The 25,832-nt window shown below is 39.1% G+C and overlaps 2 protein-coding genes across 3 annotated transcripts in view; both read right to left on the reverse strand.

Annotated features, from left to right (window-relative positions):
- Positions 1 to 25,564, reverse strand: part of LOC133530283 (protein EFR3 homolog cmp44E) — a 41,684-nt gene extending 16,120 nt beyond the window's left edge. Inside the window, exons 1-11 of one of the 2 annotated variants that reach the window (XM_061868167.1) lie at positions 25,393 to 25,564; positions 10,161 to 10,365; positions 8,368 to 8,518; positions 7,728 to 7,880; positions 6,732 to 6,830; positions 5,976 to 6,130; positions 3,708 to 3,786; positions 3,039 to 3,192; positions 2,422 to 2,492; positions 1,262 to 1,456; positions 49 to 221 (exon numbers count right to left, since the gene is read on the reverse strand). In XM_061868167.1, coding sequence (XP_061724151.1) covers positions 49 to 221; positions 1,262 to 1,456; positions 2,422 to 2,492; positions 3,039 to 3,192; positions 3,708 to 3,786; positions 5,976 to 6,130; positions 6,732 to 6,830; positions 7,728 to 7,880; positions 8,368 to 8,518; positions 10,161 to 10,365; positions 25,393 to 25,477 — 1,520 coding nt within the window. In that variant the 5' untranslated portion in view covers positions 25,478 to 25,564. Of the gene's footprint in view, positions 1 to 48; positions 222 to 1,261; positions 1,457 to 2,421; positions 2,493 to 3,038; positions 3,193 to 3,707; positions 3,787 to 5,975; positions 6,131 to 6,731; positions 6,831 to 7,563; positions 7,881 to 8,367; positions 8,519 to 10,160; positions 10,366 to 25,392 lie in introns of those variants that run through there. The other variant, XM_061868166.1, reaches the window with a different exon arrangement.
- On the reverse strand, positions 22,365 to 23,841 carry LOC133530290 (cyclin-L1). Its single transcript, XM_061868188.1, has one exon. It carries the CDS (start codon positions 23,628 to 23,630, stop codon positions 22,392 to 22,394), a length of 1,239 nt encoding a protein of 412 aa, XP_061724172.1. The 5' UTR covers positions 23,631 to 23,841; the 3' UTR covers positions 22,365 to 22,391.
- Positions 25,565 to 25,832: the final 268 nt, after the last annotated feature.

A 25,832-nucleotide genomic window follows, 5' to 3' on the forward strand; every position in this document is an offset into this window, starting at 1 on the left:
AGTAAATTTTGACAATACACCTCTATTTCAGTATAGGTAGGTACTTACGTAGGTGTATGTAGGTTATGTGCGTTCTGCTTCCTATCGAGTAGCGTGTGCAGTATGCGCTGCAGCAACGCTCGTGTGGCCGGCTCGCCTGCGCCCGATAGACGGAGTAAAGCGTCTAGGAACGCCGCTGGGAACGCTTTGCTCAGCTCGCTCGTTTTGTATGTCGTGCCCACCTGGAAACATGGGGAATTCCATGAGCTTAAATTTTTTTCAACGTTTTATGGGTATGACTATTTTACTGGTAATTTTTCATATCCATTGTGACAGAAAAAAAAACCAGTGTACCTGTAAATCTCCAGAAAACACTTTATATTTACTTCATTAGAAAATGGTTGTTGGAGAATGATTTTGAAAGACCTATCCAAAAGTACCCCACACCATTGGGATAAAAAAAACCGGACAAGTGCGAGTCGGACTCGCCCACCGAGGGTTCCGTAATTTTTAGTTATAGCGGCAACAGAAATACATCATCTGTGAAAATTTCAACTGTCTATGAGCTATCACGGTTCATGAGATACAGCCTGGTGAAAAACGGACGGACTGACGGACAGCAGAGTCTTAGTAATGAAATGAATGAAATGAAATGAAAGCATTTATTTCGGACAAAAACATCCATATTATGTTAGTAATGACTTACGGCTAAGTGTGTTAGTAGAAAGTATAATTGCAATTTGGAATGGCATGCAGAGACATCCAGTGAATAAGGATAGGGCTGTCCATCCTCTCAGCAATCACCTTCAGGAGAGTGTTGGTACTGCCCCGAACACGCTCGCTCAGGGACGCCGCCCGCTTCCGCATCACGGCTTGGAAACCGTCGGTTCTCCATGCGGCGAACATCCCCGACGCGCTGCAGCGCCAGGGCAGCCCCAACAACCCCCTGAAGGCGTTATTGTACTGGACGCGCAGAGCACTGTAGGCTTTTTTAGTGTAGTCACTCCACAGGTAATAGGGTCCCGTTTTACCCTTTGGGTACGAAACCCTAAAAAAAACATTTTATAAAGGAGGTATTCCAAAAACATTTTTTTTTTGTTTTTTTTTTTTACCGTTCTGTCGCCATGTATGATTTATGCATCCATGCCAAATTGCAGTTTTCTAGCACTAATGATCACGGAGGAAAGCCTCGGACGGACATAGCCAAACCATAAAGTTTCCTAGTTGACTACAGAACCCTAAAAAGTACCAGGCCACCATAAGTCAGTTGTAGGTATATTACCTTGAGCAGTGACTTCAGTAGAATACTCTGCAGCATGGCGTCCGCCTTGCTGCTCTTCCCTTGCCGCTGGCTGCTGGGGATCTTGCTGACGATGAACATCATGATGTCGATCTTCTGGAAGTCGGGGAGGTGGTCCGCGAACTCCCCTAGAGCGTTGATGAGGGCCTCTTGGTATAGTTTCTCGTCGGTTTCTTTCTGTAACATAAAGTAAGAACTTTTTGTACACCTCCCTAACCCATGACTCCGCCATTTTTAATAAATTCCAGAAATAGGGAATATTACGCGAAACTCTGCGTAGGGGGCGCCACTACCACAATCCATCACAATCTGAGGGTCTACCGCGAAACAAGATAATCGTAATTTCGTTATTTAACCTCTCTATCACTCTCGACATATTCGAGCGACAAAGAGTATGGAAGGTAGAGGCAAGGAACAGAATCTCCATATACCAAAAAGTGTCCGACAAAAAACTATAAATAGGTGGCGCTACAATACCTAGAATACTTGAGAAAAAAATCTAATCATAGACAGCGCACTTCACTCCGTCAATAACGCCTAGGTTCTTAGCTACTCTAGCACTACTCTGGAGAGATTTGGAACTATTATTTATAGCTGACAGCTGAACACTTTTGTAACAGTTCTGTCTATGGAGATTCTGTTCCTTGCCTCTACCTTCCATAATAAAGAGACAGATTATGGAGTGTGGATTTGAAAGGAGTGATATCTCTTATGGTAGAACTATTGCAAGTGTCCAGCTGTCAGCTATAAATAATAGTTCCAAATCTCTCCAGAGTAGCGCTACAGTAGCTAAGACCCTAGGCGTTATTGACGGAGTGAAGTGCGCTGTCTATGATTTGATTTTTTTCTCAAGTATTCTAGGTATTGTAGCGCCACCTATTTAAGGTTTTTTGATGACACTTTTTGGTACATGGAGATTTAATTCCTTACATCCACCTTCCATAAGGAAGATAACTAAATATTGATTTAAAAGTCAATTCTACCAGCTTACATAAGGAAACGACTCAAAATTTGCCCAATTTTAATTTGATTACTTTGCCCCACATGTGGATAAAATGCAAGTTTCTCATTTAAAAAAAAAGTGGGAATTTCAATTTCAATTTGAATAGAAGTAATAAATTTAGGAGATGTGAAGTGTTTACCTCCGAATCTCTGGCCACAGACGCCCTGAGGTTAGTAAGGAGGTTGTTGATGATTTCCAGAACAGACGGACCTGAAAAGAGTAAACCGCTTTAAACATTCCTTCACCAAACAAACCTGTTTTTCTTCGGATGATAGTTATTGTGAGTATTTATTTTGTAGTTAGATGAGAATAGATCAAAAGATTCCTAGAATCTTAAGTCAAATGAGCGATTTTAATACATTTTGATGAGCCTGGCGAGGGTTTTTAAATGCATACAATCTAAATAACTGTGATTTTATCTGATACATATTTGAACTACGATCTGTATTATGGTAAGTGGCATCAGTAATCGTTAATGAGATTGAGTTCCGTGAAATTATGATAGTTTTTTTTTCTTCAAGTCTTAATAACTTTGCCGAAGCCTAACTTACAATGCTAGATGAAGAAGTAGGACTTACGGACACTATGCCCGGGTATAAGTACCTACCCTGCACAGTGGACAAGGCACAAGCCTTGGTACAAGCAGTTTTGAGCTTCATAAGAACGCGAGGTACGTTCCTAGCGCCATTTGCCGTATCCATGTGTGTGTGTGTGTGTGTGTGTGTCTGTGTGTGTGTGTGTGTGTGCGTGCCTCACCGACGCTGTCCCCGGCGGCGATGGCGACGATGTTGCTGAGCACGGCGGCGCGCGCGGCCCGCACCCGCGTGCGGGCGCGGGCGTCCGCGCCGGCGCCGCCCGCCGCGTCCAGGTGCTGCATCAGCGCCTCCACCACGCTGTATGAGTACTGCGCCTGAACGAATGGACAAATACATAAAAACCAGTATTTGTACCACTACAGGTACGCCAATAAGGTTAAATTCACAAACATTTACGCAGTCAGCCTTGCAGTTGAAACAGTTCCAAGTGAGACCAATTTCAACTGGTTTTTCAATGGCTATTACCGCTGTTATGTATAATAGAGGTATCATAAGTTATATCCGTTCGAAGTATGGAATCAAGCAAAATCTGTTCACAAATCACAAAAACAGAGGAGACTTATATCTCAGAATATAATACACTATTAATCTTCTATTCGCACAACTACTGGTGTAATACACACACACTACAACAAGGTTTTCCCCTGGCAGGCGCTGGCAGAGTCGCCATGTGAGGTTATTCGTAAAAGGAAACAGATTCGAGTATAGGACGTATTATAATGCGTTAAATATCACATGCATGGCTTTAAATACTATAGTCACCAATGCGTGTGTGCTCGTGGGTAAGGTGTAGTACACATACTACACCGGATTGATGTAAAATACTCACCTGTATGGAAAACATGATGATTTTAAATGTATGTACAGCGAAGTCGTTCGGAACCCAAAGCTCGTGTCGGTCAAAATGCCTGAAACAAACACGAACATTAAAAGAAGTGCAAAGAAAATATTGGGCTACTTTAAACCATGTTGACCTGTAAAGCGCTCGTCCAAGCGTGAATATTGTAGTTATATCACGGCATGACATTTTGTCAAGTCGAATAAGCTCCTTGCGAAAAGTTATAGACTCTTTTTAGGGTTCCGTACCCAAAGGGTCAAACGGGACCCTAATACTGAGACTTCACTGTCCGTCTATCCGTCCGTCTGTCACCAGGCTGTATCTCATGAGCCGTCATAGCTAGACAGTTGAAATTTTCACAAATGATGTATTTCCGTTGCCGCTATAGCAACAAATACTAAAAACAGAATAAAATAAATATTTAAGGGGGGCTCCCATACAAGAAACATAATTTTTTGCCGTTTTTATAAATAATGGTACGGAACCCTTCGTACCCGAGCCCGACTCGCACTTGCCCGGTTTTTTTAACGTCAGTTACAGCTATGATGTGGCTTGCTTAGTCATAAAACTAAAGTAAAGTTTTTCGGAACTTATGTACGAAATATCATTTGATATTTACCTACCAGTCGCTTTTCGGTGAAAGAAAACATCGTGAGGAAACCGGACTAATCCCAATAAGGCCTAGCTTCCCCTCTGGGTTGGAAGGTCTGATGGCAGTCGCTTTCGTAAAAGTAGAGCTTAAGCCAATTGTGGGGATTATTTGTCAAGCGGACCCCAGGCTCCCATGAGCCATGGCAAAATACCGCAACAACGCGAGGAAGATTATATAAAACTAATGTGTACTACGGTAGTTATGTTATGAGTAGTCATTCTGGCGACTCAAATAGGCCCTCTGCGAGATTTAATTGTACATATCCGTTAATGACTATTCATGGCAGCAAAGTCACGGGCGCAAACGAGCTAATGTATCTATACCTTACTTGAAAGTGAAGGTTACTTTGACAGCGTACGCCAAAACACTTGCGAGTGAGATCAAGATAAGTTGGCAGCGATTTTGACAGCCCAGAGAGTGCAAGTGTTACTTTAAACGCCAAACTGACGTGTGCACAGGCTGGGTTATCAGAATTGGTCTGACTCTATAGTTGTCCATAAGGCTTAAGAACCCGACTAATTACGACGCCTTTGGGTAATTTTAGCGTTCAAAAATTAATAAATCGCCAAGGAGCGCTTAATATTCTCCCAGACAGTACTAGGACTACATGAAACAGCAGGAGCTACGAATGTGTCCGAAAGAGGCGAGAACTAATTCCCGAAGACACGCTACGGCTAGCCGGGGGGAGGAGGGAGAGTGGGGATGTCGTCTACTCTGTCTTATAACAGCTACAACTGAGTGTAGACCGTATCTAGTTGCAACAAGGTTCATAACTTACGTGAGTACTGGTCGCCGTACGCTACGAATGTGTCCGAAAGAGGCGCGGCCGACTAATTCCCGAAGACCCGCTTCGGCGAGGCGAGGCGGTGTGTCTTCTACTCCGTCTTATAACAGGTACAAATGATTGTAGACTGTATTTAGTTGCAACAAGGTTCATAACTTACGTGAGTACTGGTCGTAGTACACTACGAATGTGTCCGAAGGAGGCGCGGCCGACTAACTTCCGAAGACACGCTTCGGCGAGGCGAGGCGGGTGTCTTCTACTCCGTCTTCTAACAGCTACAACTGAGGGTAGACCTTATCTAGTTGCAACAAGGTTCATAACTTACGTGAGGACTGGTCGAAGTACACAACGAATGTGTCCGAAGGAGGCGCGGCCGACTAATTCCCGAAGACCCGCTACGGCGAGGCGAGGCGGGTGTCTTCTACTCCGTCTTATAACAGCTACAACTGAGGGTAGACCTTATCTAGTTGCAACAAGGTTCATAACTTATGTGAGTACTGGTCGCCGTACGCTACGAATGTGTCCGAAAGAGGCGCGGCCGACTAATTCCCGAAGACCCGCTTCGGCGAGGCGAGGCGGTGTGTCTTCTACTCCGTCTTATAACAGGTATAAATGATTGTAGACCTTATCTAGTTGCAACAAGGTTCATAGTTTACGTGAGTACTGGTCGTAGTAGTGTCCGGAGGAGGCGCAGCCACCTAACTCCCTAAGGCACGCTTCGGCGAGGGAAGGCGATGTGTCTTCTACTACGTCTTATAACAGATTCAATTGACTTTAGACTTTATCCAGTTGCAATAAGACTCACTACATAGATAGAACTTACGTGAGCACAGGTCGTAGTACACTACGAATGTGTCCGAAGGAGGCGCGGCCGACTAACTCTCGAAGACACGCCTCGGCGAGGCGAGGCGGCGTGTCTTCTACTCCATCTTGTGTGTCTGCGTCCATACTGGATAGGGTCTCGTATTTTTCTGCGCTCTGAAATGGCAACCGTTTTGATCAGATGTTGTACTAATCACACTGTCTAAACAAATAAGTTACTGTTAAAATATTTCATGGTAAAAGGTTCTATTGCCGATTGTTCGTTCGCTTAATCAGACAGTCATCTATTATAGTTAGTCAAAGCTAACTCTCGGCAATCGGCAAGCGGCAGACTGTGGAAGTTGCACCAAAATATGTCGCTTATTGATCTGCAACATATTATTGTAGGTTATTGTACAGACAGAACACTGCTTTATAGGGCTCCGTACCCAAACGTTAAAAACGGAACCATATTACTAAGACTCCACTGTCCGTCTGTCTATGTCACCAGGCTGTATCTCATGATTCTCATGAACCGTGATAGCTATAGACCGTTGAAATTTTCACAGATGATGCATTTCTGTTGCCGCTATAACAACAAATACTAACAGAATAAAATAAATATTTATTGGGGCTATCATAAAACAAACGTGATTTTTTCTGTCGTTTTTTGCGTAACGGTACGGAACCCCTCGTGCGACTCGAACTTGGCCAGTTATTGACTAAAATTAAATAAGTAAGTAAGTTAATAACATTTTCCATGCCTGGAAGTAATTACCTGCATATTATAGAGCAGAGACGGCACAATCTTATCCATATGCTGGGCTTCCCATATGTTCTCCACTAGGTCGTCGGATACCGTCTTTCTAATCACGCCCTGGAACAAATAATTCATGTTTAACTATTTGGGGCCAAGTACGCTTTAGGACACCCGCTGGCTGGCGCGGTTGCACGGAGCGGGTGCGCTGGTTGACGGGCGTTGCGCCTTTAATATCTGATTATAAGATAAGATACCTGCAAGCCCTGTATGCCGGCGAGTTGTATCTTGTCCCTCATAGTCTTGTCATCATGGTTGCTGTGGCACATCGCCGAGAACTTGGATACGAAGAAGTCGTAGCGGCGGTGGTCCGACGGCGTGATGTCTTCCTTCCTTGATATCTGATTATAAGTTACCCGCAAGCCCTGTATGCCGGCGAGTTGTATCTTGTCATTGTGGTTGCTGTGGGACATCGCCGAGTACTTGGATACGAAGAAATCGTAGCGGCGGTGCTCCGACGGCGTGATGTCTTCTCTCCTCGATATCTGATTATAAGTTACCTGCAAGCCCTGTATGCCGGCGAGTTGTATCTTGTCATTGTGGTTGCTGTGGGACATCGCCGAGTACTTGGATACGAAGAAGTCGTAGCGGCGGTGGTCCGACGGCGTGATGTCTTCCTTCCTTGATATCTGATTATAAGTTACCTGCAAGCCCTGTATGCCGGCGAGTTGTATCTTGTCATTGTGGTTGCTGTGGGACATCGCCGAGTACTTGGATACGAAGAAGTCGTAGCGGCGATGCTCCGACGGCGTGATGTCTTCTCTCCTTGATATCTGATTATAAGTTAAGTTACCTGCAAGCCTTGTATGCCAGCGAGTCGTATCTTATCTCTCATAGTCTTGTCATTATGGTTGCTGTGGCACATCGCCGAGAACTTGGATACGAAGAAGTCGTAGCGGCGGTGCTCCGACGGCGTGATGTCTTCTCTCCTTGATATCTGATTATAAGTTAAGTTACCTGCAAGCCTTGTATGCCAGCGAGTCGTATCTTATCTCTCATAGTCTTGTCATTATGGTTGCTGTGGCACATCGCTGAGAACTTGGATACGAAGAAGTCGTAGCGGCGGTGGTACGAAGGCGTGTCTTCTTCGATATTTGCGAAGCGGACGAACTGTAATCAATAAATATTGGGATATTAGCGGATAAGTCATTACTCTAAAAAATTACCATGTTGTTATTTTAAGTGAAATTGTATATTGTGAGATAAATAAATCATATCAGATATTAGGCAGGTACAGGGATACGTTACATACGAGTAGAACATTGAATAACAATTTGTACTTTTTAAATTTATAAGTGTTAAATCGATGTCGGAAGATGTAATGGATTGAGGTACCGAACTATTTTGACAAATATTTTGTGTCAAAGATATAAACATAGAAGCATCACGAAAAATACTAAGCGCGAGAAAATCAGCTGTGTATCTGGGTGCCGTGCCGAGGCGATATGTTCGCCCGAGGCCCGCTCTTGGTGTTCACGGGATTATCTCAGGCTTTCCTCTCTATTTTCTTCATCAGTCGCTTATAAAGGTAAAAACATATCCATGTTGATAGATCATCAATGCGTTACTATAAGTAAAAGTTTGTCTTCTGACTCACGCTCTGAGTAGCCAAGGTCTGCAGCTCAGGGTCCGTGGATTCTAGGAGCTTCTGCACCATTTTGAGGAAACTCTCGACGAACAAATTGAGGGTCTGAGAATGACAGGCCAGGAGAAGTTGATCCATTGCTTCCATTGCTATGACGACGAAACTGGAATTGATATGAATTATGCAGTTACTTAAAGGTAGCTGTAATTTGCAAGGCGTCTGTAAAACACCAACGGAAACCTACAGGGATCACCAATTAGTTTCTCTACGGGTTCGGTTTTAAGAATAGTGACCATCGCGTTACGTTTTTACTAGAGTTAATTAAATAAGCTAAAAAATAAAATAGGTCGGCGGTCCGCATCCGGACCGCGGTGCGCTATTTGTTGACCCCTACTATAGTAATTTACGCAACGATACATACTTTTTTTTATTAAGAAAAGGTAAGTATTTGACCACAATCTCACCTGATGGTAAGTGCCGATGCAGTCTAGGATGGAACATGCTTACCTAAAATATGTCTATTCACTCTCGATTTTAAAAGATCCAAATTATAGTGGACTGGGAATAGATTTGCATGAAGTGAATTCCACTCATTAGTCGTTCGCATGATAAAGCAATTAGAAGTTAAAACACGAGCGTTTTATGAAACGAGCGATGCGAGTTCTCGACGGAAACGGGTAAATGGTACACGCTGGCCACGACATTGCGGAAACGAAAGGTCCGATCGCTGTGTCTCACTCCAACCTATGGTTGTCGCCTTAGCCAAAGCCAGTCGCGCAATGTCCAGGCCGATACAACTTTGTGTAAAAATCGCTCGTGTCCGAAAGACGACGTTTTACGGTCTATTAAGGTCTGCCACAAACATTAAAGGCCAACAATAGCCACACAACAGCCATAAACCTGTTTTAAGGCCGAACCACACAGGGCTCCGTCTCCTTCGACACGCTCGCGATGGTTCGAATGCATGGAATTTTTCATTAAACTTGCTCGTAAAAGGTGTTATTACACGTAGGCGATGCGGTCCGTAAATCCTAAATTACAACTATGTAATGTACTGCAAAATTAGGCAGAAGTTTTATTTATACTCTCTTTTTTTCCTCACAAGTATGATGACAAACATTGTGTGTGCCACGTGTTTGTTAATTAGTTTGTTATTGTGCACAAATTAGGCACCATGGATACATAGCCAACATGCCAATCAACATGTCTCTCTATTTATTTATTATTTTATTTTATTGGTGTTCAGGATAACAACAGCCGTAGATATAACTAAACATATAAATGCTTACATAAAAGAAGGCCAATGACAGTCATCCATTAAATTGCAATACGTAACAAAGTAAAATAACAAAAAAAATTAAAACGACGAAAATGTACAATATACACACAAATGCTCGAAACCTTAAAAATAAATACCGGTCGTAAAATATGTACTTAATGAATAACTATCCATATCTATCTATTAATTTGATTTACTATCGCACTAATATACGCAAACGATTGGCATCTTGGAAGCTAAATTTGACCCACTACCCGATTTCCGATTGAGCTGAAATTTTGTATACCTACATATGTAAATCGGATGACAATGCAATATTATGATGACATGGAGCTGATCTGATGATGGAAACAGGAGGTGGCCATAGGAACCCTGTGATGAAACAACGCAAACTAATTGTGTTTGGGGATTTTAGAACTGTCTTGATGAGTATTAGCTGCCTGTGGTAAGAAAAGTACAGTCAGGGATAAAAGCTTGTACCAAAATTTTTTTTTTTTTTTGGCAAAAACTAGGTAATTAAACTCACCCATGTCTCCTTCTATAAATATCCCGACTAGCCTTCTGAAACAAATATTCTCCAATCCTATCCAGCTTCTCCGGGCTGGAGAGCGAGTAGAACGTGAGCTTCTCCATGTTGGACTTCACCAGGCCTTCCTGCGGGGAAGCGGGGAAGATGTTGTCCACCAGCCGCTTGTAGCGCGGCCGGAGGGCCGAGCAGCAGCCGCAGCAGCCTGGAATGGACCGTAATGTTAATATTATAAGGTTTAGAACAGAATGGCTTTGAGTGGTAAAAGTTTTTTTAGAAGTGCAGTTGAGTTGGTTTTTCAGAACGATTAACAGAATATTCTAAACATGATCTTGCACATTGGTTTCTCAAAAAAACAACTAGGTTGTTTGTACTGTAAAAAAAATCAATAACAAATTTTCGAAAATATTGACGCTAGGTTCCATCATTATTTGTGAATTCAGAACTGTACAGATAATTGTAAATAACAAGTACCTACCTAACAATTGTAAAGTTGGAAATCCTCCATGAATTCAATAATTATAAGACAGCCACAAGACTGTCTTAGGTACGGTCAGCTGCAGAGAGGTGACCCCCCTATATACAATCAGTCTAAGCAGGGGGGCAGGGGGAGGGGGGTCCGGAGTACCTACAATGCGCAACAAGGTATACAAGGTTGACTGGTAGAGAATGCCTCATGGCATTAAGTTCACCTTATAAGGTTATATACCACACTATAAGGTTTTCTTTTGTGCAATAAAGATTAAATAAATAAATGCGCCGAGACATTAATTTAGACATGCCCTTAAAATAAGAGTATTTTTAATTAATATTTTTACAATTCTTTTACAAAATATAAAAAAAAAACTACGATAATTTAACTGAAACAAAACATTATCTTCAAAAGCAGTTTTGGCCAAGACGGGACACTGACAACACCGATTGTCGAATGTGTGGCGAAGAGGAAGATACAGTAAAACACCTGACGAGTGAACGTCACGCCCTGGCAAGACAAAGACTGAAGGACTTTGGAGCAGGCTATCTGGAACCAACGGAATTCAAAATGCTACCCATGAAGCTCCATCATACGGCATATGGAGTTGGTTGGAAACGCTCTTGAGTAGTTGACGCATCTTTCCTAAGGGGGTAATTATATACACAATCCCTATGGGTCGAAGTGTGCAAGGGCCCCCGAAAATCATAAGATCTTCAAAATTTCTCTCTGGACTTTGATACACAAACGCACTGGACCCGGGTACGTCCAAAAGAGAGGTATGGGCATTGTGAATGTCATCTCGCTTTGTGTGGTAGGGCACAGCACAGCGGATATCATTCCAGATCTAGAGCAGAGCCCAACTGGGGAAGTACTTCCACCTTACAGAAAACCGCAGCCAAATAACACTAGACCCTACTCATAGTGAGGGGGGGAATGCTAGGGTCGGCAACGCGTATGTGCCTCCTCTGGAGTTGCAGGCGTACATAGGCTACGGAGACTGCTTACCATCAGGCGGGCCGTATGCTTGTTTACCTCCGACATAGTATATAAAAAAAAACGCAAATGTTTGTTAAAATTATCAAAAACATACACAGGAAAATTCTTTGTCAACGTATTTTGGGCGGACCTGTCCAAATATATCCATACCTACATCTACATGTCTAGTAATGTAAACAGAATTCATAACGAGGTCACATTTAACCCTTTACCAGGCCAAGGGATATATTCCACCCACATCTTATATCGGTTACCGTAGTCAGGTTTTAACTCCAAACCACCTACAAAATATTTTGTCAATCCCTGAAATATTATTTTATGATCTTCATTCAGAACACGCTTCTAAATTGCGTAATATATCTTCGGCAGCCGTTTAAATTCACTTGAACGCTAATTTCAGTAAACTACGGAGAACTTCGAACACTTTCCATAATTTATATGAAACAGAAGTACATAGGTCGAACAATTTTTTGATATTTTGTAGATTTTGAGTGTTGAAAGCTAATGTAATCGTAAATATTGCTAAATATTCATGCATTATTGTGTATGACCAGAATTAGGATGTGGGTTGACATTATCCCATGGCCTTATTAGAGTTTAACTGTGTGGGAGCTATTTTTCCCATGGCCCGGTAAATTGTCTTGTCATGTCATAAAAACTCACGTAAGTAAGTAGTGATTGATATAATGTTTCGTAGGAGATTTGGATTTAAACCTTGACTATTATAACCGATATAAGATGTGGGTGGAATATATCCCTTGGCCTGATCAAGAATATAATAAGACAAAATCTAGTATGACAGTTCATTACTTAGACAGGCGATGGGATAACCGTAACCCACATTTTTATTTCTGGTTTAAAGGAAGATCTCCGACTTTCATAAATACATTTTTTACAAGGCGTTCAATACGGTTGCAACAGCATATAAAGTACGTATTAAGACACGCTGGTTCTTCGGGGCCTGGTAAAGGGTTAAATTATTACCAGTGCCATCTGACATTTTACAAGGGTTCCAGTGGAATATAGCTTGTGACCTTTTCTCTTATTTACCGTGAACCGGACATCAAAGGCGTTTTAAAAGGACTCTTAAAACATTAAAAAGTACTGTCGGTAATGGAGTTATATATGAAGCGTCTACTCCTAGTGAATAATGACAATAATGTTCTCTACTCTAGTACTTAAGTAATTAAAGTTATGTTAAACACACCATAGTATTACGATGCTGTAAATCACAATGGAGGAGCGGTGTCTCTTGACATAGGTAATTCTATACTTAAAAAGAGGCACCCACCTGATTTTTGTAAAATAACTTGTGCTACTGAATTTTTTTTTTATATATATATATTTTTCACCTCAGCAGCTCGATCAAGCCTACTTTCGTCACTCCAGGGAGTGAGACAAAGTAGCTTTTTAATTTAGTGAAGGCTATGAATACTATTTCTAGAAGCTTTCGTCATAATGATGATGCCTTTCATTCATCAATGTAAATAAATGTTGTTAACTTTACTTGATGTTGAATTTTTTTAACCTTTAATATGTTCTCACTACACTGAGGTGAGTTGTATGTAAGGTCCGACCGAGATCTCGGTCTCGGTCTCGGTCTCGGCATTCTCGGCCAAAAATCGGGCCGAGATCTCGGTCTCGGCTCTCGGCCAAAATGGGCCGAGATTCTTGCCGAGACCGAGACTAGGCAGTATGTTATCATTGGTGGATTTTTAATTTACCGCGCACGAGCGCCCGTTTCAAAGCCACCCGTTGGTTGCTTCGCCCGCTTGGTGTGACGTTTTTGTGATTTTGATTGGTTTCGTACCCACATTTTAAGCCAATTACTTATCAAATACGGCGTTGGGATCGGATAGGCTCGGTTGCCAGTAATGACTTGTTCTTTGGTTCTTTTCGTTTTGTGGTCGTTGTAATTGCGGAAGAGTTAATAAATGAGTGTATATTGTTATTGACATGTAACTTAAATTAACTTGATGTGGGTGTAAGATGACACAGGATATTTTGATACTGAATATATTTTTGTTTACGGGAAAAGGTAAAGCAGTAGGTAAGTACAAAACAATACCTGTGGCGGATTACTGTTGTGGAATATTGGACATAATTTCATGCTAACTTTGCGGATGCTTCTATGCAATTTTGACGAAACTCGCGGTGTGGTTTTTCAGACATAAGTAAGTTGATTTTCATTTAATATGGCTTAGCTTAGTAGCAGGTCCCTAACTGACCAGTTAAACGACGAGCATTGTCATAATTTAACGGACCATAACGCTGAAAAATTACGTTTTTTGGGTAACAATATATAACTTTTTTAATTCTGATTATTGTTACTGTACCTCTTTTTGTGCACATCCGTAGTAGAAAAACCGGCCAAGTGTCGGGCAACGCATAATGGAGGGTTCCGTACCTTCATACAATACAAAAAGCCAGACAAGCAAAAGAGCGAATGTTCGTGGCACTTCCTTCATTTTAATAAGAAGATATTCAAAATCATTTTCCTGAAAAAGTATTTATTACAGCTTAATTATTTACCTTACTAAGATGCGACTTACATTACATAATACACCTTCATTCCATATATCGTTATAAAATATATCGTTTAGATTTCGAGTAAAATGGTTGTGACATACGGACAGACACAGACAGACGGCAATGGCGAAACTATAAGGGTTTTTGCCATTTTGGCTACGGAACCCTAAAAATACTATTTATTTAATAGCGCTACGAAGTGGCCATGAAACCTTTTTCTGATAAATCATCGAATTTCGACTATTAAAACATTTTGATTGCAAAAATCGTTTTTTTCTTCTATTTTATAAATTCTCGGTCTCGGTCTCGGTCTCGGTCTCGGCCGAGAATACCATTGAATCTCGGTCTCGGTCTCGTTCTCGGCCGAGACAGAAAAAGCGTTCTCGGTCGGACCTTAGTTGTATGTGTCACACGAGAGCAAAGTTATTTTCCATCTCGTGTTTTTGAGTCCCTCGCTACGCTCAATTCGCTCGTGATTCAATTACAGAATCATTCGCTTACTCGGGACTCAAAATCAACACTCGCAAGACAAACTAAACTTTCCTCTCTTTTTGCACAAATAACTATTTAAAAATCGTGTCATTCACGGCGATGCGTACCTTGATCCATATTGTCATGCTATTAATGGTTATATTTGACCAACCTGCGCATCATCGTGGATGACACGAACTATTATATACACGTTGGCTACGCGGGCTGAACGCGCACTCGAACGCCTTGACACTAGGTGTGTTCAGATATTTGTGAGCGCCTTGGCCGCTATGATATATCTGATGGAGACGGTACCAAGATAACTCTGCATGGCATTTGAAATAACAAAATGTGTCAATAATCATCGTTTATGTCAAATTCCTGTGAAAACATGACGTTTATGACACTCCTTCACTTTGTTATATTCCTATCGGTGCATTAGCTCAGAAATTATTCCCACTAGTTACCACCAAGTTGTTACCAGTACTGAAAATTTTCCATTAATTAGATTTAGCCTGAGTAGGTACAGTCACGTCTGAAAATATCGGTACGAAAAATGTGCCAAAAATATGTATACACCACCTTAGTATATGGGCAATAAAGTCGTGTATACATATTTTTGGCACTTTTTTGTATCGATATTTTCAGACGTGACTGTACAGTAAAAGGTTTTAATTTCCATACCATTTCGTACCTATCTTGTCACAGTGACAATCAATATTAAAGTAGCTAGCCTCCGACTATTGTCACTGCTACAAGATACCATATGGTACTGACATTAAATTCTGTGACCGACTTTACCTATATCCTACACGTGGTCCCTTTTAGCGACTTGTTGCTCGTAAGGTAAGTGAAAGTCCTTATAAGGGAAAATACTGCCAATTCTACAAGTTTTACGCCTTAATGCTTTCGTGAAAGGAACCCCAGGGGTTCCCAAACTTTTCTACTGTCGCGATCTCTTGGCACTCGTTACCTACAATTTCGCGTATCCCTGTTTCGTGCTCTAGAATCTTAAATACTTCGTGGTGTTTTTTTTTTACATATATAAGGTCAGTGGCACTAATACGCATAACCCATATGGATCATAAAAGTCAAATATATTGTAATATGTCAGGCATTCTATACTAGTTCAGTTCAGTTCAAATATACTTTATTCATACCACTAGGCCTAGCAACAAGAACCTATGAATAGTAAGACAGTATTACATATTATTATCTTAAGCTAATCAGACTATAGAGACTAATAGACTTCGAGTACAGTACAACAACGCGTTTCGTGCAATGTTACGGCTACCGTGGAGGTGTAGTGCATCGGGTATGTTCGCCGAGAACAGAGTAGTTGACTTTTACGAGATAATGCCTTTGTGGGAGAGTGAGTAATATCGGCGAACAGCATTGTTAAGAGTCTTAACACATATACAGTCTTAACTTAAGACTGTATACGAAACACACTATTGTAGGTATAAAGTTTCACTTATACCTTTTCAATCTTAGTGTAGTTGTAGTGTAATATTAATTAATTATGTTTTTGGGTTTATAAATAATGTTTTTATTTATAATTAAATTTCTAAACTATAGTCTGTCAAGATATTACTGTCAGTAAAAAAGCGGCATAAAAATGTAGGCGCGAAAGGTTATAGTTCCGAAGAAAATGTGAATTTCGCACCTTTTTCTACTGAAAAATTTGTTTGACAGACTATATATTTATTTATTTTGCAATTTATACATTTTTCCTAAACTCCATGCGTAAAACTTACATGTCATGTACACGGTTCTGCTCACTACGAAGCATGTCCGATGTGCGATCTTGCTTAATGGCATCATTTTAGCACTAATTTTCACTACACACTGAGATGATTTCACTTATACGTTTACTATTAGACTGGTATAAACTACTCAATTATATGATGTCATTAGTTGCGAGACTTGGAAGTGATTTTCTCATGATATAGTCTATTTCAATCACAGAACACAATAGACAATCAAAGTCCTACGTTAGTATGGTTTTCAAAACAAAAATAATAATGAAGTAATATTGATTACTTTGAATTGATTGCTGCTTCTAACAGCGGCACTCTACTGTGATGTTATCCTACTACGAAGATAACAACTGATATGTACACGACAGCTTATCATTTACAAACGTTTTTTCTTGACTGTTAACTCGTATCTAGAATAACTTGAGACAGATATATATGAAGACTATACGTAATCAAAAATCACTCTTATGTTGGTTATTCAGCCATTCCTCGGGTAATGAATGAGTTTTGTTTGATAAACTAAGTAGTAACCCCGGACGAGAAATTACGGTTAAAATCTCTCCGAGATATTAAGATATTATCGTCGCTATTTATAACGCTAGAAGATTGGTAGTCGCGTGGTTGGACTTTGAGGTTTAAACTGTTCACGTGTTAGGTTAGGAAGATAAGGAATCATCGATGCTATAAATTGTAGGATAATATCAAGAATGTAGGAGCAGTGGACTTAGTCCTATACAAATTGAAGTCCCTCCTCGATAATTTAAATTATTTTTATTTAATATTGATAAATAATGTTTACCTAAATATATCATGTTAAATAACTAATCAGTGCAAGAACGAAAAAGAAATGTAATCATCAAGTTCACAAACCAACGACACGATTTTAACTATTTTCTATATTCGTTTGAAATTGAAATGATGTGACTCCCACAGCGGCGAATGGACCCCGTTCGCGTCCCCCCATTACCTCGTCTAGTTCGCGACCCGAGACCTGACTTATTCGTGCGTGTCATGTGTGGCAATCAGTTAAACTTGGAGTCACGTTTGCATAAATCAGACGAACTGTTAAGTGCCAAAACTGATTAGTTACAGTTTCTATAAAGAAAATAGCTAACAAAAGTAAACTTGCTCAAAACCTCAAGCTTGCCTATCATCTCTATGATTGCCTACTCTTACAAATAAGCGCGATAGAAATAACATACTCTCAATCATACAGCTGTCTACATCTACCTAATCCCAAACTAGGACGCCTTTCTCCCGTTATCACTTTGTTTTTGAATCCAGACAGTGTTTGGCAAAGTACGCTAAGTTGAGCTTTATGGTACAATAAAATCTCCACAATTTCTCAATTACGCGAAGTTAATTTCCCGATCCTGCCTAAGAGCCTACCCATTTCTCGGAAACAGTAACGGTCCTACGTTTCATATTTTCAGAGACAGTAACGTGAACGTAAGGGCGCACAGGGCGGCCGGCGACGTGCGACTGAGCGGCCAGCGCTATATTTATCTGACCCGACTGAAATAGGTATGTCGCGCAACACTAGGGTTGCGCTACGGAAGTATAATAGTTATACTTACTTTTATTCTTTTGGCTGACACATGTTTCGAAGATGCTGCGCCTTCGAAGGATTTTATGTGTCATTTCCCCTCCGTTACAAAAAAAAATTGAGATAGGTATAGCTCCAAAAATAAAATATGTATATAAAAAATAAACTTACAAAAATCGACCTAGTCCGCTCAATAGCTAAGGCTCGTGTTGTGGATAAATACATAGAAAACATCCATAGCTCAGGAACAAAATAAAAACATATAAAAAGGATCACTACTGAGTAGGCTACGTGGTCATTAAAATAAAGTAGGGTCTGACTGTCCATCCCCAGGGTTTAAATTTTATACTCGTAAGTGCTAAATTTCCTAAAACTTAGTTCAGTAGTTTAGTGGTGGCATGGCAACGGAGAGATACTAATACTTGTGGTACTTATGTGTAAATAGACATTCTTTTATGACGAAACCTGAGGTGGATGAGCTATTTTTTGGTTAATAAATGCTTGTTTTATATACATATACTATGCCATAAACAGTTTTGTGGCAAGCTTTTACAGATTATTGATTACAATACAAATAAATATGACATTGAGATACTAGTTACTTCGATACATTCTCATTTGTAACATTTGTATAAATTATTTTAACCGTATTAACCTTGCAGTCAACATTTTAGGATGATCATAGTAGTAGTAATAAGTGTACTAATGTTAAAATACTATGATGGTATGACTTTGCCATTGTGATGTTGAGGATTGCGTGATATGATCCATTTTCTTCTCCTTACGTCTCCTCCGCAAATAAAAGCAAAACACAATTTTGACTCTTGGAGACCCTATACATCTCTAAGGATAATTTTGATAAACTGTATAATCTTTTGTTCTGACACTTACGAGACATTTACACCTTTACGTAATTTCAGATATTATTTTAGTTAATTTTTGTAATTCGTCATTAAGTGACTATACGTCTCTGAGTAATAATCATACTTTAGTTTGCATTGATATTTTCAGTTAATTGTATTTTATAATTGTTGATATGCTTTTTTTGCTTGTATGTAAATCCCATGTTGACGTGTAAAATTGCCCTTGCCTATTTGCTGAGTAAATGTTAAAGTTGAACACTATAGCTAATAATGATGAAACAGGAACATCGAAAAATGTATCATTTACCGCGCTACTGCTTGGTAATATATATACCACCCACACAAGTCTCAGCACCCTTGGTGATTCCACCTACGCGATCAAATTATCTGGTAGGCTTACGTATTTCCAGCTAATAAATATATATCCAAGGTATATATTGATCCCGCTTTTATTTATAACTAGCCGCCGCCTGTAGCTTCGTCCCCATAGACGCCTCTAAGTTGCCATGCCTTCCTCCTGCTTAATACCGTAGGTACTTTAACATTTTTAAACCTTTATTTCGCTCCCTTGGAGAGTAAATTCCGGGGTGAAAAGTATCCAGTATCACCAAAGAGAATTTGAAATAGAGGTGTATTGTCAAAGAAAACTTTGTAGCCACGTAAATTTACTACCATCTTTCGACACATGATTAAAATTTTTAGAACGCCATTTGACTTTGATCCTTATTCTTTCACTGATATGTGTTCAATTTGATAAATATCAAAAAGTGGCGCCATATTACCGGGCACAACTTAATGGTTATGGCGCCATCGCTCGAAACGATGTCGCCAAACCTTTGGCCTTTGATCTATTAGATGGCGCCACTTTTTGATATCTAACAAATTTAACACATATAGTGAAAGAATAAGAATCAAAGTGAAATGGCGTTTTCAAAGTTTTCTTTGACAATACACCTCTATTTCAAATTCTCTTTAGTGTCACTTACAGGTAATGAAATAAACATCCTGTATGCCAAATTCCTTCAAAATCTGTTAATCAGTTTATGCGTGATTGATTTGACAAGCATTCAAACATCTAAACATACAAACTTTCGCATTTATAATATAATAGATTATAGTGCAATGCTTAATAAACATTATCATACTTTGCGTCGCGCTACTCGAGCTGCCGAGTAATACCTAAGTCGTAGTCGTTAATGACAAAACTGATCAAGAATATTGATAGGGAAAAATCACAAAACTATCCATATACCCCTCCCAAACACACGAGGGCAAAAAAAGTTTGGGAACCTCTGATCTATACCGACACCGACTTACGCTGCGCACCTTTTAGAATATCGATTCAATATTCGAATCATGCGTATAAATATCCCCACGTGTATAAATAACTACAATAAACACTATTCTTAGACTTAATTTCAGTTAATTATTCTGAGATATATAGTCGTCAATGATTTGTTTACACGTCGTACCACCTGTACCTAACCCCTTTTGTAATAAGGCGCAAAACGTAAACATATCTTTGACATCGAATGTTACGTATTTGAACAATGCCATTGATAGATAGCGGCGGCATTGGATTGGATCGCGTCGTGTTTATATTCCCACTACACACTACTACATTGTATTAATACTAAAAAATAGTAACACTTCCTATCTCTGCTCAAAAATACACATTGCTAAGGGGACAACAAGTGTACACCCAGCTTTAGGGTGATATTTGAGCGCTGTAAATTAAAAAAAAATATTCTTTATTCTTGCGTTCCCACCGCCATGTTATCGGTAATATCGGTCATAGTCGGCGGTAGAAATCGGCGAGCCAGATTGGCGTTTGCGTCCACACCACCTGATTTGATCAATTTAATCAGATTGGCAAAAAAAATTTCCCGTCTGGACTGGCCTTTAGAACCACAGCTTAAGAGTGAAGAATACCTAGCTTTGCGATTCTAACCTAAACCTACCTAATTTTTTGATAAAATTTCCATTTCGGGAGAAAACTGTTTCCACAAACTAAATCTTAATAAATCACTTTGATTTTGATGTCGGTCGCTTCAGCATAATTATATTCTCGGTTTATAGGTTTCACTTAAAAAACTGGTTTTTATAATACAAACCAAACATATAAAATGTGATTATAACTTGGTTGAATTAAGCAGTTTGTTTAAAAAAAACTATGTAATTTTTTTTTTATGTGAAACCTTATGGTGCTCCCACACAGGCTGTTACAAGTGTTATTTAACATTATAAAACATTTGTTATATAACATTGTATAACAAATGTTATACATTGTTATCGTGTTATGCAACATAAAAAATGCTTTAGAACAAATTGCAACAACTTCACAAGTTGCAGGTTCTCCCACACTGGTGTTACATTGTGTTACTATAATGTTACATGTTATATGGTTATAAAAGCTCCCAAATACCGTAAATACGTCAGTGCAAGAGGTTTCCGACTCGAGTAGACATGGACGAGGATTTAGTCATTGGGTTCGCTCTCTAAAAGCGAGAGAAAAGTACAGCATGACGGAATATCGTCGTTACTCAAATTAAGAGTTGTAATTTTGCAAACACCGAAATAAACAGTTTCACATGCGAATGACAACTTTAAGTAAATGCGTCCCGTAATCACATCTACCCCCGCGCTCTTCGTATTGCACTCTCCTGATAAAATGTTGCATAACATTGTAACATTCATAACATTTGTTATAAAGTTATATAACATTGTTATAAAACATTTTTTTTGTTTTAGGTGTTATATAACATTTTTATATCAATGTGGGAGCGTTTACAACATCTAACAAGTTGTAACAAAAGTTATAAAGTGTTTAACAATGTTATCGTGTTTTATAACGTTATTTAACACTTGTAACAGTCTGTGTGGGAGCACCATTAAGTATAAACCTAGAATATATTATGCTAAAGCGATCAAAATCAAAGTGATTTGTTAAGATTTATTTAGTGGAAACAGTTTTCTCCCGAAATGGAAATTTCATCAGAAATGTATATATGTTTGGTTAGGATGATATGATATGATATGATATGATTTATTTATCTCACAATATACAATTTCACTTAAAACTACGCGTGGTAAATTCTTAGGAATTTATATTGTGAAGCTATTCTTCCCTCTTAAAATGCAGTAGGTTCAGAAAACAGAGTTTTAGAAAAGTAGCGCTTTTTTTAGATCACAATATGGTTGGCAAAAATCTAATTAGCAATCTTGAGGCCTTTTTCTGGGGACTTCATCAATTAGAATCCTAATTTTTCGACCTTCACTTGATACTAAAGATCACGAACATAGCTCTAAAACGCACTTCAAAAGTGTGTAACAATTTATGCACATAAGCTTAAAATATGAAAGAAAGTTGCTTCTATAAATGCACAATTTTGTTTTAGAGGGAACTCATTGATAACTTTTTTTTGTTAACATTTACAACAGATTAAAATTCAAAAACATGATATCCGAAGTCCTGAGTACGTACTATTTGTTACATAAGCAAACCTTAACCCATTGACCCCATGAGTGACTACTGAAGGTAACATTCAAGAAGAAAAACAACAATAATTATTCAAAACTTTATTTTACATTTCAATATTTCCTTTTATCATCCCTGCTGTCCCTACTTGACTTGGATCTCTCGTAATCATCATACTTTCTTGAGCCACTGCCTCGACTCCTTTTATCATCCGATCTTCGCTCTCTTGAGCGCTCAATCTCTCTATCTCTTGATCGTGACTTGTGTCTCTTGCTTGAATATTCCCGCTTCCTGTCATATGGGGACCGAGATCTACGTTCCCTCTTAGATTTGTGGCTACTATGATATTTATTGAATAATGGTGGTGTTTTGGGTGATTTGTCTTTCTTAGAGTCACGTTTTGTATCCTTAGAAGTGGATGCAGTGGGGGATTCAGCCTTTTTTTCTTCTGCATTCGCTTCCCGCTCTTTCTGGGCTTGTGAGTGTTTGTTAGCTTGGTAGACTCTGCGCAGCAAGTCAACTTTCTTTTCCAGTTCTTCCGAATTCACTTTGGTTCGCTTGTAGAGCTGCAGAATCCTCGTGCAAATGTCACGGATGTCCTCTTCTGTTACTTTAAAGAGTAAGAACCAGTGTGGGTTATTTGGTAGAGGTAAACCAATCTTCCTAGCAGTCAAGTAAATGCAAGCACAAGCTATAGTTTCTGGAGGGAATCGCATAAACACATCCGTTCGTAAGGCATCATTCATGTAATTCCATGCCATCTGCATGAGCTGACGATTCTTCTCATATTGAAGCAGCTGTAGATATACTACAATCAGTTTGTGTGGATGTTTTACATGGACACAAAAGCCTAGCTCCTTAAGTATTCTCCGTTCAGCTTTTATCACTTGATTCTTTAACTCTATGTAGTTCTGGTCAACAATTAAAGGAGATATCGTTTTCTGAGCCCTCACTTGCTTGATATGATGAAACACATTGATCACATCTCGTATTCTACAAGGTTTTTCTTCGACTTTAGAGGCTAAGTAAATGCTACCCATTGCCATGGTTTCCATGGGGTATCTGACAAAGGATTTCGAGTAGTAAAACCTCTGAAGGTATATCTGACCTGTAGCCATGGCGACTTGGGGCATTTTGAGCAAGATTCCAGCTGTTTGGATGAGTTCGCAGCCCAGGATGCGTAGATCAGTCTCAGTTTCAATGTCGAGGCCATCCGCTTGTGATGGCGTTTCTTTAAACACGGCTTCCGGCAGCAGGCAGTTGTACAAGGTAAGAATAATCTTCCCATAGTTTTTCTGGGGCTTCGCAGCCGAGGAACTGCTGGTTTTACTTTGCGTTTGCACAGCAGACATATTGCCAAGTTACGACACCGCGTTCTACTTAGTTCTTGCGAAATTACACAGAAAACACGCACCCATTGATGCGCTTAATATTTTTACACCATTTTATTAGCTTTGTGTTCACTTTTATTTGTTAATTTGGTTAAAAACTACAAATATCGAGAGAAAACGCGCTTGTAACCAGACTGACAGGAACCAAGATGGCGCCACAAAACAGGGCAAACGTCAAACGGGAACTTGTAAACAAGTTCCTGGAATACAATTTAGGGATTTATATAAAATCTACGCGAAAATAACTTACCCTGAGCCATTGTTATTCTTGAAAACTATTTTCTGGACGTTTTAGTAAAGTAATTACACTTTTAACTATTAATGGGCGGATTAGAAAGGACATACATGACTCAATCGATACATTTTAGTGATGTTATAACACCAAATCTCATATCGACTTCACAAGTTACCAATTATTATGATTTACGTCAGATTTTAATTATTCAAGAGATTAAATGATAATGCTTAAAAAAAAATACCATAACATAAATAAATTAAAAAGTAAAGTTCGAAGACGAGATTCTGATAATTAATCGTGGTGATATTGGTGCATGTGTAGATCGCTTTATGTATTGGGCTGTACAACGTTACAACCTCAACGACATCGCATGCGATTAATGATTAATTTGCATTGCAACATATAATAGATCAATCGAATTCATTTGCTCATTTGTGCAAACAAGCGAATGCTTACCTATATAGGTAGAGTGACAACGAAAAATGCTCGCAATTGACGAATTTCGATTTTCGCGGTTATAGCCCTGGACACTTTTTATGTGTGATATTTTCCGTTTCACGAAACACTCACGAAACTTAAGAACACTGTTACTAATAAATTATAATTTAAGAAAATACTACACCTGGAGATTCATAAAACCGACACGACTTGGGAAACCACAAATGTCAATGATGTCATAAAACCTGATAAAACATTCTCGTGATGAAACGGAAAATATCACACATAAAAAGTGTCCAGGGTTATAACAGTGAAAATCGAAATTCGTCAATTGCGAGCATTTTTCGTTGTGACTTTAATTACGTATTAGTAAAAAAGAAAGATCCCGCAATTTGCGAATTTTGGTTTTTGCGGTAGGCCCTTTGGAGGATATACTCGCAATGAATATATGAGAGTCCCTCACGTTATCTCAAGTGCAAAGCGAGCAAACCTTCTCTTTTTAGTTCAAGCAAATTGTTACAGTAGTATATTTTGAGGAGGTTTGCATAACAAATATTTGATATGCATAGGTGACATATAATGACATAGATGCATAGTGAAAAGTCTACTCGATAATCGATACTTTATAGTGCTCATGCTCATCACTAGACGGAATCGGTCGCGTTCACGTAATATTAAATGACGTGTCGATGAAAACATTTTAAACAAATTTCAAGTACAATTATTTGCATCTACAAGAGCAAATTTTTTTGTGTCTTTTTAAAATAATAATATAAAATAGATGTGTTTAGACGTTTTGCCATTGTTGTCATAAAATCGGAACGCAGCTCAGTCCGGAAGTAGTAGCGGAAGTTGATTGAACTTGGCGGCATTCATAGAATGTAATCAATAATGTCTCTGTACTGTGTCTACGACTAAAATATTTAATAGCCGCCAAATAGCTCCTGAATCTTTGCCAGATGTAACAATATCCAACCCTTTATGGCACTATGAAAAATTCATAAGGTTTAATACAAAAACAAATATTATTTTACGATTTATACTCACATCCTGGATCCGTACATTTCTGGACAAAGGAGTCCAAAAAATCATGGCCCTCTCCCGCCTCAAAACAGCACTTAACAAACGACATCGCTGTTCGCGAAATCACTGTTCTATATTAATAATTGTTTTTCATACAATGATATCACAAAACTCATAAAGAGTAACTTATAACATGAAAAATATTATTTGGAAAATATCATCAACAATTGGTAATACTAAATACTTATTATTGCCGATTTATTAATAAAATAAACTTAAAATAACAATATATTTTTAATAATTATCAACTATCACAGATGTTTTAACACAAACACACTTTTCATGAATTAAACGTTTCGTTTAACCATTTGGAGAGATGTTTGTACTTTTTGAAATCGTAGGTTTTATGCTAATTTGTACATAAATTAAATAAAACTATTTGTTCCTGTATAATTGGGTCACAT

The sequence above is a fragment of the Cydia pomonella genome, chromosome 22, assembly GCF_033807575.1.
Source record: "Cydia pomonella isolate Wapato2018A chromosome 22, ilCydPomo1, whole genome shotgun sequence".
Taxonomy (NCBI): domain Eukaryota; kingdom Metazoa; phylum Arthropoda; class Insecta; order Lepidoptera; family Tortricidae; genus Cydia; species Cydia pomonella.